Consider the following 20,803-nt stretch of genomic DNA (forward strand, 5'->3'; position numbering starts at 1 on the left):
AACCAATGTCATGACGATATAACACTATTGATTCTTTCGAAAGCAATCCGATGTTTTCCGATATTAAAGCGTTAGCCAAAATTCAATTCAAGAGCCTTGAATCAATTTAATACAATAGTATTGTGTACACATTAAACACAATCAGTTTCACCTCATAATTTACATTAAAAGCACCATTCATTTGACTTAGTGTTAACACCCGAGTGTGCGTAATTTGGGCTCTCTCTTCAATGGCTTGTTTCCACATTAGTGAAACATAATACGTAGATTCACACCTCATTGTTAGACATTGTGACTTCACAGTGTTTTGACACCTTTGTAAACTCTCCTGTTTGATACCACAAAACAGGTGATAAGCTGCTCTATTGTTGTGGCGGGGGACTTTTGAATGCTTTATTGCCCTTTTAATAGCTGCTTAACTAGCAGCATATGAGTTCAAACGTCACACTCACACTGCCCTGCCCTGTCATACTCTTGTCTTTCCTGTCCTCCCACCCCGCTGTCCATCCCAGCCAATGAGTAAAAATGCGGCACAGGTCTCTGTTCATAGTGATTGATTAGATCCCTGTGGACTTTTTGAGCATTTCGAGGCACATCCACACGGGCCTCGCCGACTGACGCCGCTTTCAACCCAAGCGACATCAGAGAGACGAAAGCCTCTTTCAAGTAATAGTCTTTTTCTTTTACTGCTTTCAGTCGTGCAATATGAAACACAGATACAGTAGGGAGGGAGGGTACATTTCACTACGTTAAGATGTCACGATCTTGTCTTGGCGAAATCATACGTCCTCACCACCGTTGGATTTGTTTGGGCACAGCGGCGCCTGCTTTTTAGATGCTTTTCTGGCTGCAAAGAACCTCTCGTATACCCCGAAATGAACCTCCAAAGTGTGCCAGAGCCTTCGCGGTCTGTGTGAAGCAGGCATACAGCCGTGCAGATGTTGCAGGCGACTAATGCCACGCATGGACGACTGCCAGAAATTATACTCAGAATAGAAACAAGGCGCAAAAATGCCGACCCAGCATGCCTCGCTCCAGGTGACTGGCAGTATAAACACACAGACTTGGGGTGGAGTGTCAGGGAAGGTATGTGTGAGTGTGTATATATGTTTTCAGGCTTGTATAAACCTTGAAAGCACTTCAGAAAATATTTGTAACACCACACATTAGAGCAGGGGTAGGGAACCTATGGCTCGGGAGCCACATGTGGCTCTTTTGATGGGTGCATATGGCTCTGAGCTAAAATATGGAAACCGGTGGTGAGAGAAAAGAGTCTTGAACGCACCAATAGGAAAGTCACGTCGGCACACCGGCATTGATTTTTTTTTTCATTAGTCTTCTGCATTTATTCTCTCATTGATACTCATTGAACTCATTGAAATTCATTGATTAGCAACAGCTTAACAATGTTGTCAAAATAATTAAGAGAATTTTTGTACTTTAAAAGTTGTAAAATGACTAAAAAAATCGCACATTTTCATGTGTTTTGACTTTTAAATTGTGATTATGGCTCGCAAGGAATAATATTTGAAAAAAGGAATTGTTTATGGCTCTCTCTTTCAAAAAGGTTCCCGACCCGTGCATTAGAGCCTACTTTTGAAGGAAGTGACCATATTCTGTGCACACTATAAATCATACCGTAATCGTTTTTAAAAAATGACGCAGGAGGCATCATGAAGAAAAAAAACTCAACATAAGTTACATTTTTCCACATTACTGTAGCTAATGTTTATTTTTTGTACATGTTGGCCACTGCGAAATTGTGGCCCGTTTGCCCCTCCTGGCTTGCCGTCAAGGCAGAGCAGCTGCAATCAATCTGTGATTACTTCCTGAGTTTGTATTTAAACACTAATGAGTTTTAGTATCATTGTCGGATCGTCCTGCATATTCCTGGATGTCACTGCGTAGATTCCATAGCCATGCAGCCACGCTACCCTTCTCCTAGATACTACTTGTTTTCCAGCTTCCGGTTTGGTTTCATTTCCGTTTCACAAGTCCTCGTTGTTTTGTAAGGTCCCTTCTGAGTTATTAAAGTTATTGTTTTGAAGCTAATTGCCTCGTCCTCACCTGCTTCCCCGCGACTGGGTCCAACTTCCCCCGATCGCGCCACAACGTTGCGGCGCGATCGTAACAGAAATAAGACCTTGTAAAATTTCTTATTTCAAAATGTGTAGGTTGTGGGACTATCCATCATTTTCTGAACCGCTATATCCAAACTAGGGTCGCGGGGGGTGCTGGAGCTTATCCCAGCTGACTTTGGGCCAGAACCGGGGGACACCCTGAATTGGTGGCCAACCAATCCCAGGGCACAAGCAGACAAACAACCATTCACGCTAACACTCATACCGAGAGGCAATTTAGAGTGTCAAATCAGCCTACCATGCATGTCTTTGGAATGTGGTAGGAAACTGGAGTACCCGGAGAAAACCCACGCAGGCCTGGGGGAAACATCCAAACTCCACACAGGTGGCCCGACCTGGATTTGAACCCAGGTCCCCCACTGTGAGGCGGACGCGCTAACCACTCATCCTCCCTCGGACCATCCAAACAATTTAAAAAAAATGCAATTCCTAGTCCAATAAATACAGTACCAATAAGTAAATTGCGTGAAAAATTCATTACAGAACAAAGGCTTGTTGATATTGCATTGTAAACATATTTTAGTATTTTAAAATGTGTAGTGTGAAATTAGCACACGTTATTTTTTTAATGTTTACATGGCATGCAAATATGTGTTATCCAAAAAGACAAGCCCACACAGCCCCATTTGACCCGAGAGAACAGTGACCGCCTTGTCAGAACTTCAGCCTGTGTGTGGTTGATTTTTTGACGGGCAGCTGAGAGGCTCCAAAGTGGCCGTGTTAAGGTGGGCATTGTGCACCCGCCGCCAATTATGTGTCCCTGAGTCAGAAACAAAATATCTGCTGTGCAAACGGGTCATAAATGAAGCAGTGTGTGGGACTGGCTGCCTCTCATAATTAATGGGACGACCGACTTGGGCACCGAGTGGGCCGACCGAGAAACTGATGCCCGTAATTTGTCAACATTTTCACCTCATAATTTCAGGTATGCGTAAACACCCAAGCATGAAAACAAGGTTAAGATTAGTGAGACTGAATAAGAAGTCCAATAAGGAAATCAAACTGGGGGAGGAAAGAACTAAATATGAGTTGGCATGCATCAGGTTGGGCTTCTAGGTCAGAAAATATAGGGCATTAGATTGAGGTTAGTATTGATTGTAATGTTCATTCACCCCAAGCTAGAATAAGACCTCATTTGTAAGTTAATCACTCTCCATTTTTGCTTTCTTTCTGGAGCACTGTGCTTTGTATTCACTCATAACAGCACCAAACACTGTTCAATATCTAATTAACTTCCCAATTAACCTCCTGGACTTTATCTTTATTTACTTTCCAATAAGTATGTGCGCCTTTTTCCACTAGGCAAAATAAAAACGCCATTTGAGTTAAGATTTTATTGTGGTCAAAAGGCAAAGTGGAAGATTATAATCCCCCCCAAATCATTAATGCATCATCTTAAAAGCACTTCGAGTGCATGTCGTTTTGACTTAAGAAAATAACGGCATCTTCGGTTTCAAAATTAGATTAGGCCTCAAGGTTCCCGAAATGTTGGGTACAACACATTCAAGAGAAAGCGCAAGTTTTACACATTTCTTTTATGGTCACACCGAAATGCAATTTTCATTTTTCTAAGGCGCCTGTGGCATACAAACAACAGGCATCAATTAAATGGAAAAGTTGTAAGTTCAAAGGATAAGGTTTTCACACCCCTGTTCAAAGTCCAGATTTTTGCGATTGACTGAAAAAGAATCTGTTTCACACTGTTTAAAACTCATTTATTTAAAAAAAAAAAAACAATGTGATGTTTAATTTGGGAACGTGAGTGTGATACAACACCGCTATACTGTAGATATCATTCATGTGTTTGTCTGCCTCGACGACAGCTGAGCTCTGGTAAACAAGGCGGTATAGTCACACCGCAGCAGGACCTCCTCTCCCTGCTCGTAGCCCCCAAAATGCAGGGACCCCCCACCTTTGCACGCTCTGGTTCTTCCCTCCTGCCGACTGGGAGCAGCGGTGGGTCCTGGCGGGGATAAAGAAAGCAAAGCTGTTCAAACAGTGGGGCAGAACACAGTGGGGGTGGTCCAAGGACCCATCAACATATTTAAATCAATGATCTCTGCATGTCAAGGGACCACCTGAAAACCATGAAATCAATGAAAGCTCTAAAGAACAAAAGTGGGAACCTTTCCCCCATCTCATTAAAAAAAAAAAAAAACAATATCTTCAGTGACTTTGAACTGTTTAAACCAGTGTTTCCCAACCACTGGGAAATGACACGCCCACATTCTCATATGAGAGCAAAATGGTAATATTACGAGATTAAAAATGAAATATGATGAACGATGAGTCCATATTGTAATATTACAAGATCCAAATCGTAACTTTAGTAGTTTAAAGTAATTTTGTTGCCTATTTTTAATGTAAAGTTTTTTGGTTTCACGGGCATCCACTTTTGGTGACGTAAAGTCTGTGTGACCACAAAACTGTCATAAAATCGGCATACATCACGTTTACATACATTTTACATCACGTGAACCGGAAGTTGTTCGACTTTTGGCGACGTAAGGTCAGTGTGAAACATGGGATATTGTCATATATTTTTCTGTTTCTTTGATTCCTGTTGATCACATTTTGATGAGAAGGAATTTATAGTGTAAATAGAGGTGACCGAGTTTTAAATGAGAAGATGTTTCCAATGCAAAAAAAGTGTGTGTCAGCTCAGAAACGGTTTAGGAAACGTGGGTTTAAATAATGTTCTTTTTTTATGGTTGTTTGCAGGATTGCTGACATGCTCACCCTGGACGTTCACCGACCAGGAGATGTTGAGGTGCAAGCGGCTGGGCTCTTGTGGAAACAAGATGGCCGTTGAGGTAAACATCAAGGTGCGGAAAGAGCTTTCTTTCTCTGGTGGTCTCATCAGTCAGGTGGAAAAATAATACATCTTTAAATCAAGTGGTAAACACACGAAAAGGAAAATATGTATATGACACCACCAACAAAACATCTCTTCTCTTTTCTTATTCAACAATATAATTCTACAACAATAGCCACATTTCCCCAAAATTATACCGGAAAGATACATTATTATTAGCAAATGGCATTCAACCATGAATATCCCTAATATAAAAAAATGAAAGTGAAATTGCACAGTATGTTTTTATGGTGCATTTGGGGGGAAAACTGGGTGCTCCTCAGTGGCTCCATTCAAGGACAACTTGCTTCTTATAGTGATGACCTTATGGCGTCCTCTGCTGTCAGGATATGACAGTGGATTGGTTCTCAAGTTGACTATATTTTGAAAGTCATTTTAATGGTAAACATGAACTGCTTAGGAAGTAAATAATAATGGTCCTTGGAGCTATTTATAGGGAATGGAGAATAAGCAGTAAAAATAAAAATATAGATTTTCTACCATCATAGCTACATCAAAATGTAAATATTCCTTCATCAAAGCTCAGCTTTTACCACAAAAGTGCAAAATTTTTGTAAAGACTGATGAGTGGACACCACTCTCTCTTATTTTTGTTATTTTTACCAGTCAGATATTCCATTTTGTATTTATCATGCTCTAAAATATAGCTGTTGGGAACATGAGATTAAATCCAATTATGGACAGAGGTCTGTTAAAACGCTGAAATTTAGTTTAAAAGTTTAAACAACAGATTGTAATGTTTAAAACTTTTTGTTAATTTCCTATCTTACACTAACTCAATTGTGGAAAAAAAGGGGGTGGGGGGGTTTAATGTGCTCCTTTAGCCAGGCCCCAAATTGACCCCACCAGTGAGAGTCCTTCTTATGTTTCTGATTGAACTGTTTTGGAACAGCGGGGTTCTGACAACGCTCATGTTTGGGTTTTTATTCGCAGCGGGAAAGCTATCATATTTAAACATGACGTTAACAGTGAGGCGCGTGGGAAGGATAACTAGATTTAAAGCGCCTGAGCGTGTTGCATTCAGGTGACCTTTTACACAATAAACACCATCTATTCGTCACAAATGAGTATAAAAAATGTGGGATAAGACATGCTTTGAGTTTTAAACTTTAAAGGTTGAGTTTGTATTGTAATGAACATCTCTCAGGGACGCGTGAAAACACGGTTGTGGGTATTTAATGACCACTTTTATCCCCATTTCCACTGTGTTGTCCTTTTAAATCTCAGTGAAAGGTGATAGAACATGCTGGGGAATGAGAGCAGTAAATATTGGCAAAAAGCGATATCATCCTTCTCAATGTGAAATATAAGATACGTTGCATAATGACATTTAAATCCGAACAAGATCTCAACTCTTTCCTAGTCATATAACTATCTTGTCATGTAAGTTTCCATACATGAAACAGGAAGTGGCCTACAAAAAACCCAAAACTTATTTTTAACCTACTTTTGGTCTACTTGGTGATATGCAGTTTTATTTATAAATAATGGCGTTGTTAATACAAATAAACAGGTTTCTTTTACTTGTGCGTTTTAGCTGAAAAAAATGGGAGCTTAAAAACGTGTGTTTTTATAAATATTTGTACTATTTTCATTTTCCACGCATGCTCTACACAACATTTGCTGATGTTGTCAGTGGTTTGTCCAATAGCAAAAAAGAGATTAAATTTTTCCCCTTTACTGGTATATTTCTTAATAGCCTCAAAACTACTAATATAAATAACAACAATTGAGTTTATTATTTATTTATTTATCCTGCTTTTCGCTGCCACTAGGGGACACATTTTCACAGTATCCAAGGATGGCTATGATAATGTATCCATCCAGTAATCAGATTTGATTTTGTACATGAATTTTATTTTTAGGATCTCATCTAGATGAACCTAATCAAATGTCCTTCCTGAACTGTGTATTTATTGGCTTTATTCCACCACCTATGACATGTTCTTCTTTTTTCTTTGTTCTTGACATTTCTCAACAATGACATCACGTACTTAGTTGTTGTGATGCTTGCTTTATCCAGCCATATTTTTTGAAAGACGTGCAGAAAAGGGCCGTTTTAAATGACTTAGAAGTCTTTATTGGATCGCGTGGCAGTCCTTTGACTCCAAAATGGCAACGTAGGCAACAGCACCGCCCTCTGCAGCTCCATCGGCCCACGACGTCACGCCACTCAGGAAATTCAAACACTCCACACACACACACGCGCGGACACACATGCACTCACGCACACGCGCGGACACACATAGACAGAAGCACGCGCTGTGCGCCCTTCCAGAGCAGCCGCATCGTTCTCCTCCAAGGTCATCCGAACAAAATCAGCTTTTCTTCTCCCTCCAAGGTAAAGTAACGTGGAGTGGATCGCGATTTCCGACACGGGACTAACCGAATTTCGCGTTTTTTGGGGGGTCGCCGGTAGGCCACACATGTCCACACGCGTGGGGAACGCATTGAAAAGAGTGAAGGGTCGAACGTCGTGTCGCGCTGTGCGTGGGTGATGGAATACGGATGGTGCGCTCACGTGTTGCTACCAGCGGAAATTCCCACTTGGCGCTTCATTCTGGGCGTTAGTTAATTAACCGCTGCTATTTTGGGAGCTTTCGTTTACTAATCCTTGGTTGAGTTGCTATCTGAACACGATAATGACTTGATATCACTTCGTTGGTTGATGTTTTGGATGTCATATTTGGAGATGTATTCATATATCTTGCATTGAAGTTAAAGCTGCATGTGTGTTGCCCTTTATTTTCTTTGATGATTTGACTTCTCTAAACCTCCTGAATACCAGGAAAAAATATTGTCCAATCACATTTATTTTGAAATTCCCCAATTTATGTGAAGTAATGGGAATACTGCAAAAGAAATTTGGTATCATTGGAAAGCTCTGAATGTCCCCTATGGAGCTCAAAAGGGTTAATGCGATTGGATGCACTGGGTGGGAGATATTTAGGTTTACAAATGTCTTCTACAGAGGACAAATTTGAACTACTGGTAGTCAGGAGGTAAATGTGTTCCTAAAATAAGCATGGCCTGATTAATGGCTTTCATGATCGTTATGGCACTTTTTTGGTTCCTCCCTGAAATGTAACAATCATAAGAGTCATGCCACGTCATGGCCATTATTTACTGTAAATGGTGTTTGTGTTGACTCCCTGATGAGGCAGCTGATCTTTAGTGTAAGGACCCCTTTCCCTGCAGAACGTTTGTTGTGGACACTAATCAACTATTTGTGGACAACACTGCTAATGGACCACTGTCCTAGAAGAACAATTTTGCTTTTTGTTAGATTTAGTCTGTATTTTGTTCAATCTTGTCGCCTGGAACCTTAGAAAGGTGCTTGCACGTTTTAATTTCTTTAAGTGCTACTTGTTGCTTGGACAGTGGTCACTAATCCTATTTGTTTCTTATGTCTAACTGCAATTCCAGGATAAGCTGTCATGTTGATGCACGTTCCTCCAAGCGAGTTGCTAATAGGTTTAATAGTCAGTTATTTCTACCACAATTTTGAGATTCCCTTGAAGTCGGCATGTCATAACTTTTTTTCACCATGCGAGTCTTGATGAGAGTCAGAGGTCATGTTTCATTTTGTAACCTGGGACGGGGTTTACAACACCTGTTTATTTGGATGCCATTTATAGAGTGAGATAGAGAAAGGTCTTATGGTGTATCACTCTTTTTTTAAGTTGTGCCTTTTGTTAGGATTTAGTCACCATAGCACTTGTCAGCTATAAACATTTTTTCAACCTTCATAATCGTTCCTAGTAGTACCTCGCATGAGTAACCTGTCCGCCACAGCAGACATACATAATTCAAGGTTATCAAGTTACGCCAGAAAGTTGAGTTGCTAGCAATTGCATCAGGTAAATGAAAATCATACACCATGTAGTCATGCCATGAAGAAAGTTAAACCAACATGATTTTTTTTGACTGCACAGCAAAGTGCGGAACTTTCTGCCAGTTTTTCCAAGATGTCCTTGTAGGGCAGACAAACACTGGTGCACAGTTTTGGATGAAACGATTTAGTATTCAAGAGACTGTTTTGATTCTTGGACTTGTGCCATTTTAGTGAGTCACAATGAAAAGCTGAGTATCAATGAGTAGTTGCTCTAATACAGTAGATCGAGAAGCGCTAACATTGGTCAACTCGTTTACATACATTCTGCAAAATGGTATATTCTTTGTGTTCTGTCTTGTAGATTACGAGCAGTTTGACTTTGTAGTTGTTAGCAGACAACCGTGCAATGTGAGCAGAGTTGACTTTGCCACTGAGGAGACTGTGACTTTGCCTGCCCCCATTCACTTATATATGCTGAAGGGATATTTGTGTGACAAGTTTGGGCATCCAAATATGTTCATTGGCGGAACCTAACAGTTTAAGCTCCTTAAATATGAGGAGGTGATTGTGTTTAGTCAATTTTAAAGGGTTCATGCTGCCTACAGATTGCCTGGTTACAATAATTTGAGTCCTTCTAAATATGCTAAAGAATAAAAACAAATTTCTGTGTACAATATAAAATGCTTCTAAAATCCCTGGTTCAAATGCTATGTGTAGACGTTTATATACACTGTATATTTTGGCTATTGCTAAGAGGGGCCAACATATTCTCACACAGGTGCTGAGGTTTGAGTTCCTGATTTTCTAAATTCAACGTTATGTAATGTTTACTTCCTCTCATCGTCATTGACTCAAGTTCACGCTTCTGTTGATTGGGCAGGTCATTTACATTCAAATTAATTCATTTTGAATTTCCAGCTTTATTTTGATTGGATGGTCAAGTTGAACAATTCTGCCTAATTTATGCCTTAACCTATTGGCTTGCCCTGTCACGCATCTGACAACTTAAAATTGAAAGCGGCGGTGTTTAAGTCAAATTGCCCAGACAGAAAATCGTGGTCCTCTGTGTATGGCGTAAATAAACGCCCGGTCATTGTGCTTTACCGTGAGGGCACGCGGGGTTGTGGTTTTTGTTTGCCAGCTTTTGTCACTCGCTTGCAATCCTGTTCCCTCCACACACATGAATGCTGAGCTTCCGCCCAGTTTCCATTGCAGTGCCGAAGTGCTTGTGGGGCACGGGGGCGGGCTCAAGGTGAATAGTGGGTTGGGCTCAACCTTGAATCGCAGGTAGGAGTGAATCAGAGAGCTGTAAAAAGTGTGGGTCAGTGTTTGCACATGCTTTCCACCAGGATGTGGAACGGCTGGTATGTGGCCTGTCTGTTTTGTCCTGGTAATTTCCTGGAGGGCATAAAAGTATTAAGTTACAGCTAATTCTTGGGGTCCTATCAATAGACTGACATACACTTAAAAGTAGGTACTCCGGGAAAAACAAATGACGTTTATCCTCAATAGTTGATTCCACAAGCTAAACGGTTTCTGTTTCCTTCTTGTCGTTGCAGTGACGAGCCAGTGTCGGTCCAGTGATGCCACCCCCAGTCACTGGCCCACCAGCCGTACCCCCGCCAGACGGCGGTTGGGGCTGGGCCGTGGTCGTGGCGTCGTTCATCTCCATCGGCTTCTCGTACGCCTTCCCCAAAGCTATCACCGTCTTCTTCAAAGACATCCAGATTATCTTTGGTGCCTCGTACAGTGAAATCGCATGGATTTCATCTATCATGCTCGCCGTCATGTACGCAGCAGGTCAGTCAGAGACACACTGATGCTTTTGGTATACAAACAGTGGGCTAACGACAAATATGATTCCGATACACATTGGAGGGAATTGTCTTTCGGGGCCCTTATTGTTGACGAGTACAGATGTTTCTAACCACAGTAGATAGAGTGACCGGGGGATTAGAGTGTGGCCAGATGGCAGCTGTGCCTTCGCCCAAGTTCCAAATAGAGAAAATGAACAGGGCAAGACTGACCTGAAGGATATTTTGACCAAAATCAGAACAGAAGTTGTAGACTGTAAAATCAGATAATTAAATTCTAAATGGTTAACTCGGTCACGTAACAGTATTTTAAAATGCAGGTCATTATTTTAACTGGATGCGTGATTTGCAATGCAGAGGCAATATGATGATGTGCGCTTTTCTGTCTCACTACCATACTGTAGATGACCAGAAACCGGCTATGAAAAGACTTGTTCCCTGTACAAAATCTACAGAAAAGGGATTGCTGGATTATAATCCCATGTAAAAATCGTTCAAGGGATTTAGCAAAATGAAGGCACACTGACTGGGGGATTGTATCTTGGACAAATTGCAGTAAAAGATGCAGACTTGCAGTATAATACCAACAAAAATAACATAAATTGTGATTAGGCACATTACATTCCTGTTTATACATTAGTCAAGAATAAAATCCACCCATTTCCTGTCAATGAAGTTCAGAATAACTGCAAACTATTCCCGAACTCAGTTAATAAAGCTAACTCATATTTTGGGCAGTAGTGAAAAAAATACAAAAATTGGGTAGAGCACACTTTAGCATGCAATACCTCATGCTATTGAATCAGAGATTTCAGAGGTAAGCATTGCTCACTAATGACGTGTTGAAGCTGCCGAGCGCGCGCCTGCGTGGGATCAGCCGAGTTAATCCAGAGAGAGAGTGACAGAGAGACAGTGAGAGTTGTCCTTGGATGAGGCAACATAGAACCCAATATTCTGGCTACAGTAGAACGATTTAGCCTAGGGTTTGTAATAGTTGTGATGTTGTGCGGCTTATACTGCACGTTGTCCATTAAATTGAATTTAAAGATACAAAAAGTGGGACGCTACTGCTTTAAATTTTGCCCTATTTCATTGCTATGTTTTGGTAACATGGCATTCAAATTTTTTCATGAACTTATTGGCTGCCATTTACAACAGAGAATGGTCGCTGCCAGGCTCTCCCAGTCAAAATGGATTGGACGCCCGGCATCGTCATTGGCAGTGAAAGATGACCGTTCACGATTTAGAAAGTGACCTCCCAACAAATTGTAGGACGCACAGGCTATTGCACACGTTTTAGTCAGGTCACCCCCCTGTTTGGCTATCCAGGTGGTCATAGGAAATTTGGGTCCACAGTGTGTCTGGACAGGAGATGATAAACTGTTTTCCCTTGAAGAAAATTAATATGCGGACTCGGGTGGGTTTCTTCATTTCTGAGCCCCTGTGAATTCTGATCACTGCTGCAAATGTAAATAAGGGGAAACTCTATTTCCCCATACTACTGATATGTCTCTGTGGCAGGTCCCATCAGCAGTATACTGGTGAACACTTATGGCTGCAGGCCCATCGTCATGATGGGGGGCTGCCTGTGCACTGTCGGCATGACCCTGGCTTCGTTTTGTAATAGTGTGGTACAGCTTTATCTCTGCATCGGCGTTATTGGAGGTAAGTCCCGCACAATCCAATTAAGGAAGTTGCCATGACTGGCTTCTGCCTTTAAATAGCATGTGCAAAGAAATTAGAAGGAAGTGTGTTGACATGTTAGGTAGGTTATTAGGAGTATATTACCTCATCAAGTTGTCATATTTTGTGTACGTTTTTTTGGTTCTTGTTAACACACAAAATGATCCTTGATAACATTTCATTTAATTGACAAATTGTTCATTCAATATCTCCTAGCTTTTTCCAAATGTATTTATTTTTTGTGAAATATGCTCATATATTATGTATATGTGTGTGCACTTGTGTAATACATTTAAATGGATTGTTAAAGTAATTTGGACTGGAAGATTTTATGTTCAATATTTCCAATATTTTTAAAACAGTGAAAAAAACACGTTATGATCAATTGTGTAAATTTAAGCTTTTAACTCATTGGCTGTCAAGGATGGCGTTAGGCTTCCAATCCATTGTTATCTTCTAGTGCAAATGGATTGGACATCTATTGCTGTCAACGGCAGTCAAAAGGCAGTGACCACGAATGATTAACTAACAGCTCCAAAATCCTGGATCAACAAAGCTTGTGTGTGATATATTTCTCAACAGGACTCGGATTGGCGTTTAACCTGCAACCGGCTCTTACCATGATTGGCAAATACTTCTACAAGAAGCGTCCAATCGCCAATGGGCTAGCCATGGCCGGTAGCCCGGTTTTCCTGAGCTCCCTGGCGCCACTCAACCAGTACCTCTTCAACCACTTTGGCTGGAGGGGTAGCTTCCTCATCCTGGCTGGCCTGCTTCTCAACTGCTGCGTGGCCGGCGCGCTCATGCGGCCTCTCGGACCGCTGCCGTCCAAGCTCAAAAAAGGGGACGTGGTCAGCGCCAAGGAGAAGCGCACCGCTTGGCAACTCATCAACAAGTACTTGGACTTGACGCTCTTCAAACACCGCGGCTTTCTCATCTACCTCTCGGGAAATGTCATCATGTTCCTGGGCTTTTTCGCCCCCATCGTTTTCCTTGCCGCTTACGCCAAAGACATGGGCGTGGACGAGTACTCCGCCGCGTTCCTCCTCTCCATTCTGGCTTTCGTGGACATGTTCGCCAGACCCTCCATGGGCCTTCTAGCCAACACGCGTTGGGTCCGACCCAAGATTCAGTATTTCTTCAGCTTTGCCGTGCTCTACAACGGCGTTTGTCACATCCTCTGCCCGTTGGCCAGCACCTACACCGGCCTGGTGGTCTACGCCGTCTTTTTCGGATTTGCCTTTGGCATGGTCAGCTCGGTACTCTTTGAGAGTCTCATGGACCTGGTCGGGCCGCAGAGGTTTTCCAGCGCGGTCGGACTCACCACCATTGTGGAGTGCTGCCCGGTTCTCCTTGGACCACCCATTGCAGGTACTACCATGCCATGTTTGATTTCATTTACAATGGCACACTTTTCATACTGATTAACTTGTCAAAGGCAACTAAGAATTGCCGTGACAAGCATTCACCTGGTTCAGGAATGTATTTGGGTTTTATATATTTGCCTCTACTTTTGCTACTAGATCAGGGGTAGGGAACCTATGGCTCGGGAGTCATGATGTCATTGATGGGTGCATGTGGCTCAGGGGGCCATATATATGGCTCTTTTGTGGCGCTCTGCTAACCTGTGAGGTCAAATATGGAAATCGCTGGTGACAGAACTGAGTCCCAAACGCACCAATAAGAGAGCCACGTCAGCATTTTGGCAACGACACTACCTTCACTGCTGCTTTAATCACATTTTCTTATTCATTAGACTTCTGCGTGTATACTCTCATTGATACTCATTGATTAGCAACAGTGTAAAATGGAATCAAAAGAATTCAGAGACTTTTCCTACTTTAAAATGGACACATTTTCATGTATTTTTACTTTCAAAATCTGAGTATGCCTCTCAAGGAATAGCATTTGAAAATATGAATTGTTTATGGCTCTCTCCATCAAAAAGGTTCCCCGACCCCTGTACTAGATTGCTATGACTTGTTAGCGTTTCATATTTACGCCAAAGACGGATGATAGTAGTAATCCTTCACCCGTTGCTTTATCGACAACACGAAGTGAATGAAAGGTTATGGATTATCAGATTGATAGGCTAGTTATGGATGATCATAACAATCAATTTCTCCTTAAAAATATAAAGTATATTGACAGGGTGAGCTGGGGGTAGTAAAGTACATGGTTCACTTTAGGTAACTCCTCTGTGGTTTTCAGGCAGTTATCTCAGACAAGACCATGTAATGGAGTTCAAAGCAATTGCCTAGGGTTTCAAAAGAGACAATTACGCCCATCCCTAATTTCGACATCAAAACTATGTGTATTTTTTTCTCTCACAACGGACTAGTGAGTCTCCATCCGTATCACTGTTTTATTCCAACACCTCTTTATGCCTTTTTTTTGTTTTTCAGGGAAACTGGTAGACATGAGCGGGAATTACAAGATCATGTATTTCTGCTGCGGAGCCGTGGTAATCGTGGCGGCCCTGTGGCTGTTTATCGGCAACTTTATCAATTACAGACTAATAGAGCGTGAGCGCAAACTGGAACAGTATAAGCCCGCCGGTTCAGAGGATCCTGATGCGGTCCAAAAACGTGAAGAAGCCGAGGCGGGGGACACAAAACAACCAGATGAAGAAAAGGGCAAGGAGCCCATGCAACGCGAAACCAACATGTAGGAGTTATTTTTTTCTTCAAACAAACTGAGCTCCCATCTGAGAGAGTGCCTCGCGGTGTTACACCTGGTTCCATTCAGGGTCCTCTGCAACCTTTCCAAACTGCCAAAGCAACAAGCGTGCAGAACAAAATGTAAGAAACTTGCATCAAATTCACTGTATGAATAGGAAGCTCCTGCAAATTAATGACAAAAGTGAACATGCCAGTGTAGCTTTTACCATGTTATCCAACTAAATGTGTTGCACTTTTTCCCCCTCAAAAATTGAGGGAGGCGTGAATAGTGTTGCAATTGTAAATCTGTCCCTTGAAGTAACTAGCGTGTTTCAAGGCGTGGACGACCGCTTTAGCTTTCAAACGACTCCAACTGGTAGTCCGTGTTAAACGGCGTCATTTTAAAATGTCGCTGAGCAGGAAACTGGACGCGAGCTGCGCTGTGGCAGCGTGGACCCTCCCCATCTGGTGTCCTCCTTTTCATTCTACAAGTTATTCCAAAAAAGCAAAACTCATTAACTCTTCTTTACCGAAGCAATAATGACCAAAAATCGCCTGCATTAGTTAGCCTTTTTTCCCTTGGGGCGTATTCACACCTGCACTGTGTGGTTCGAACTTTACTCAAAAAGTTAGTAGCGCAAACATGATGTTTTACTTTGTATTTTACCGCGTTATGCTGCCCCGACAATTTTGTCCAATACTTGAACAATATTTCCACAGGCATTGGTTTGTTGTCAAGTCCTGGGACACTTAAGAATTGCCATGTGAAAAGGCACTGCACCAAAACAAAAACGGTCAATTGAATTTTGCTCTGACCCAAAGAAAGTCTGGTGTGAATATGTCCTTAACTGTGATAAAATGAATAATGCTTAATATTGACCAAAACTGTCCATGTATTAATGTCACCCCCCAAAAAAAACTAATACAATGAAGCTTTAATTATATATATATATATATATATATATATATATATATATATATATATATATATATATATATATATATATATATACTAAAACTATGCATACACTGATGAAACAAGCCAGTTTAAATATATTCTATATTTGACATATTTTCAGTTTTCCACAGTATTTTTATATCTTAGTCAAGTCCACATTCACTGTGCTTTGTATGACTTTGAATGTTTTTTTTGTTGCAAAATCTATGGAAAGTGAGTGCTATGCAAACTTTTTTTTCCCCATGCTGATTTTCAAAAGGGTGGATAACAATAAGGTGTATACAAGGACACATTCACCTCGTAACAATGCCCCCTACTGTTTGTTTCAGGGTAATAAGTATAGTTCGAAAATAATTTTGGGATGCTGTGATGCGCTTGGAAAAAAAGTGTTGCTGCTGGAGATGAGACTGTCTCATCTTATTCCAGGTTGTACAGTGAAGTTAGTTCGATATTTCTTTATGTTTGAGCTCACATATTTATTATCCGAGTAGAATGTTAATAGAAGACCTGTTATATATTTTTTGATTAATTTTACTGGGTTGGGGTAGCAGGATCACAAAGAGCCCAGATTTGAAAGATGATTGTGAACAAAGTAGATCTTACTTGACTCTCTGGTGCCTTATAATATTAACATACCTGTCAACCTGGGCCAATTCCTCCCCGTATTAATGATTGGAATTCCCGTATTAAGCAATAGAAAACCGTACAAATGCAACGCGGCACATATTTACTCACATAGGGTGCACGTAAAAGTGTTATGGTCGCGCCGCGTTGTCGTGACGCGACCGTGAATGTATTCGGACCCAAGCGCTATGACTCATAGCTGCTTAAATAACGAAACAGGAAATGATTTAATCATTTCCTGTTTCGTGTGAAAGGGGAATGCGTGTGCGCATATCATGCTTAAATCATGACAATATTAGCAGTTGACGATGACGTTTTCGTCTGCTACCAGTGACCGAGACGATCCGGATTAGGCCGAAATGCGTAAAACGAGATCCGTTTTACAAAAAACGTACTTAAAAAAAATCCCGTACAAAAGTTGTTACACGGCGTACACAATTTGAAATGATCAAAAAACGTATAAAATACGGGAAAAAACGTATAAGTTGACAGGTATGTATTAATGCCAGTTGAACACATTTAGCAAATTTAGTGTGCAGTTTTAATTCGGCCCGTGGCAACAACAAAGCTTGGCAAATCTAAATTCATCCTGTCCATCCCCTCGCGCAAACTTTGTTACAATCCTTGTTATTTACTGAATGGGATTACAAACCTTTTGAGTTTGTGTTGTTCCACTACCTCTGGAGTCGTACTTTTGCGCTGAGGAAAAATCTGCAGCAAGTGTAGACACAAAACAGGTTTCATGTTTGAGTTTTGTAAGTCTCATATCATCACAATTCAATAAAGTACACATCTAGTCGGACAAGTCTAACTTTTTTTGTCTGGCATTTTTAACTGAAGGTACAAGAAAATTAACAGGGTGAATTGTTACAAAATGGCTGAAAATTTGTTTTTATTTTTTGCTGACCTAAAGGTGTCACTGTTTGAGGATGAACTAAATAAATGGTGAGGTATAGTTATAGAATTTTGTTTCATTGAATATTTTAAACAAATATATTAACCGTGACATAAATGAGTAACTTTAAGAGTACACAGAGTGAACAATAAAATGTGATACTTTGAATTATTTGACAACAGAAAAGGATATTGTGCATAATCTGGTTACATTCCAATAGTATTGTATTCATGTATTAAAGATTTTAAGTTAGATTGAGTTTAATTGTTCTAATTTTATGTTTTTTTTTTCTACTGTTCATCATATAAATTTTTACAGCTTTTGACTTTAAATCTTGCCAAAACGGCTGTCCTCTTTGTGCAATAACATGGAAGTCACGATTCAGGGGCAAGTCCCCACCAAGAGTCCTAACATGGGCGAAGACATGCCCCCCCATCAATACTCGGCGCACATGCTCATTGGGATGTCACCGGCGTCGCTCATTAGCCTCAAAAGTGTGACTCATCTTGCTCTCCGGCTGCATTAAACTGGCTAATAATCAAGCGCGAGTCTGTCAGTAATTCTGCCCGGTGATCACCCCTCACCTCTGAGCCCCAGTTAACATTTTAAAAGACACCGGGAAGCCCTCACTACCACTGCCTCTTTTCTTGTCTCATCTGTATGCGCTTCCCGGGTCCGCCGATGATGGCTGAAGACCCTCAGGCGGAGTTGGAGGCCAGATTTTAATAGGCCAGTAAGGGTCAACTGCGAAGGAGAGAACAATAAGCCTCTGCAGGGCCATTTGATCGGTGGGATCGCCGACTCCGGGGGAAGGGGCCGCCTGCTGGGTGCTTGGGGTGCTTAAATATGACCTTCATAAAAGCGTTCGTTCTTGTGGGTGACGATTATGTTAATGGGGCTAATCAACTTAAAACAGGAGTCTAGGAGAATGCAGCTTTGTTGAGCTATTCAATTTGGATTCTGAAAAAATAAACACCTCACCTGACTCGGTTTTATTGCTTGGTTGGAAGACCATTTTTTTCTGGAATATATTAATTTCATCATGAATTCACCCCGGTTACTGAAAAGTGCTTTAATAACGTCAGTATTTTGCAGTGCTGTCAATTGCTCACGTCACTTTAAAATTTGCCTTTTTTTTTTGAATTTGTCCTGTATGGACATTATATTCTTTCTATAGTCTTCCATGAAAGCAGTTGAACCCGAAACAATAAAGCAATAAATGATCGGCTGGTCCGAATGATGATTTCTGGCAGCCCTACTGTAAGCTCGTCAACGCAAACCATTTTAATTTCCCCCTTCCTACTCCGGGGTCGAATTTAATTTGGAGGAGCAGAACTGAATGGTTTCTGTGAACTCCAAGCTAGAAAATGCTCAGTAAGCATCACTTCACACAGTTATCGTGGCGCAGTTCCCCAAGTGAGCCAATAACGGGGTGTTCTGACCCAAAGTGGACCTTAGTCTGTTATGCCCAAAAGCTACAAGCTGCTGCGACATCTCAACAAGGCACACATTAACCTTTCCTCCGTTCTTTTTTTCTTCTTCTCCTCCTGCAAAGATGGTCCACTTTGAAGTGCCTCCGTTTAACCTTCATTTAACTTTTGTGTCATGCGCTCCCAAGCGGGCCGTTCTGACAGCCCAAGCCTTTAGAAGTCAGTGAAAGGCCCGCGGCTATAGATATCACATTGGCGCGTCTGTCTGCCGAGCGCCGCGGCCATGTTGGAGACCGGTTTGTTCCTCAGACGACGCTCAGCTGCGTCAGGACGCCACGAGTCAAAATGAATAGGTAAGGCCTCAAATCCCAACGGATTTAGAGGCGTGATCGCTAGACAGATGCATTTCTAACATTTTAGCCTATGGAATCTCAAGTTGGTCTACAGTACCTTAACATGTGCTTGCTGTTTTCCAGGTTAATGCAAAGTGGGCTCAATTGAAGGAAGCAGATATCCAAATGAAACTTTCGGAGGTGGGGGTTTATTAGTGAAATGTTAAGGAAATATCGTTCTTTGTTATTGTAAACGTTTCTCTCTCGTTCCAACTGTCGGATTCCATCGTTAAAGTGGAACTCTCTGAAGTGAAGGGTATTTAGAAAAATTCGTCCAAAGGGTGCATTTAAATAAACACTGTAAAATAAAAATGATTCTTTTAATGATCTGTAAATCTCACATCGACACTTTGACAAGTGACATTTAAACGGGGACGTTTAGACGTTTCATATCACATTGGCTGCCATTGACGGGCATAGATGTCCAATCCATAAGAAGCATAAGCGAAAGGGCCTCTGAATATTTGTTGTTCCACCTGCATTCCAGTTATACATGGTCATGCCACCAATAACCTAATGAGCCCCTTAATCTCATTTCCACTTGACATAATTACACATGCTGGTGTCGGCGACGCATATGCACATCAGCATCATTTCATTTGGTCATTTGGATGCTTAATTACTTCGGAGCAGGTGATGGACTAATATTGTGTGCATGACAACCCCCCCTCCCCCCGCACACTTATAGGGGGACTCTAAACTGCAGATTTTCCATCTAATTGCAGTTTTTATACTCTAATGGTAGTATTAACTGAGCGGGACTTCAATCGGAACGATTTTTGGCCCGCACAAGCGTGACAGCAACTTGTCCCGTCACCCGGCATTTGAAGAGGATTGGAAGCGGAAAGGGGGGGAAAATGGACTCCTTTGGAGTTGGATGGTGTAGATTTGCGCTCTGGCTTTGATCTACTGCCTTCTGGAGACTTTAAACTTGCTTTTTGCACATTTGCACACGCTTTCCAACTTTGAGCCGGGCTTGTTAATTGACCTTTTGCAAACTGCGCTACAAAGGGAGTAGCTCAGAGGTTGTCTGCAATCATGTTTATTTGCCACTTTCTGTAAGAACATATTATTGACCAACTCTGGCTGTATTCTATCACCGTATTTATCATATTAGTATCATATTGAGCTAACTTGCTGTCCTAACAGTAATTGTCATATTTAACAAATATAGTAGATAAATATATGAATAACCTGCAGTATGAGAGCATGAACCCACACAAACAGGTATTTTAATAATGAAGTATTTTAAATTACAATTATTCCATCGTATTAATGGAGCAATAATTGCAGATAGGAAAACATAAATAAATAAAGAGAGACATGGTAAGCCATCAAAAGAATATCTAGGGCTGATTGGTCAAAACAGTCAGCATTGATTTGGTACGGTACCTGAAATTTAAGGGATTTAAAATACTTCAATACACAATTTCAAACAGAAAAAAATATATATATCTAAAAATATATATTTTTTGAGAAATTAACTTTTGAATAAA

General features: G+C 41.2%; 1 protein-coding gene and 1 long non-coding RNA gene across 3 annotated transcripts; one reads left to right on the forward strand and one right to left on the reverse strand.

Moving 5' to 3' along the window:
* Positions 1-3,834: 3,834 nt before the first annotated feature.
* LOC144068989 (uncharacterized) lies at positions 3,835-6,386 on the reverse strand. Its single transcript, XR_013298352.1, has 2 exons — positions 4,881-6,386; positions 3,835-4,104 (listed from the first exon to the last, which is right to left on the reverse strand). It is a non-coding gene; the product is annotated as an uncharacterized LOC144068989 (long non-coding RNA).
* A 762-nt stretch (positions 6,387-7,148) lies between these two features.
* Positions 7,149-15,295, forward strand: LOC144068988 (monocarboxylate transporter 2). 2 transcript variants are annotated; one of them, XM_077593996.1, is made up of 5 exons: positions 7,149-7,357; positions 10,411-10,651; positions 12,187-12,330; positions 12,931-13,719; positions 14,754-15,295. In XM_077593996.1, exons 2-5 carry the CDS (start codon positions 10,435-10,437, stop codon positions 15,017-15,019), a joined length of 1,416 nt encoding a protein of 471 aa, XP_077450122.1. In that variant the 5' UTR covers positions 7,149-7,357; positions 10,411-10,434; the 3' UTR covers positions 15,020-15,295. The 2 variants fall into 2 exon arrangements, with proteins under 2 accessions (XP_077450122.1, XP_077450123.1); XM_077593997.1 differs by lacking the exon at positions 7,149-7,357 and adding an exon at positions 10,157-10,321.
* Positions 15,296-20,803: the final 5,508 nt, after the last annotated feature.

This window comes from Stigmatopora argus, chromosome 23 (genome assembly GCF_051989625.1).
Source record: "Stigmatopora argus isolate UIUO_Sarg chromosome 23, RoL_Sarg_1.0, whole genome shotgun sequence".
NCBI classification, from domain to species: domain Eukaryota; kingdom Metazoa; phylum Chordata; class Actinopteri; order Syngnathiformes; family Syngnathidae; genus Stigmatopora; species Stigmatopora argus.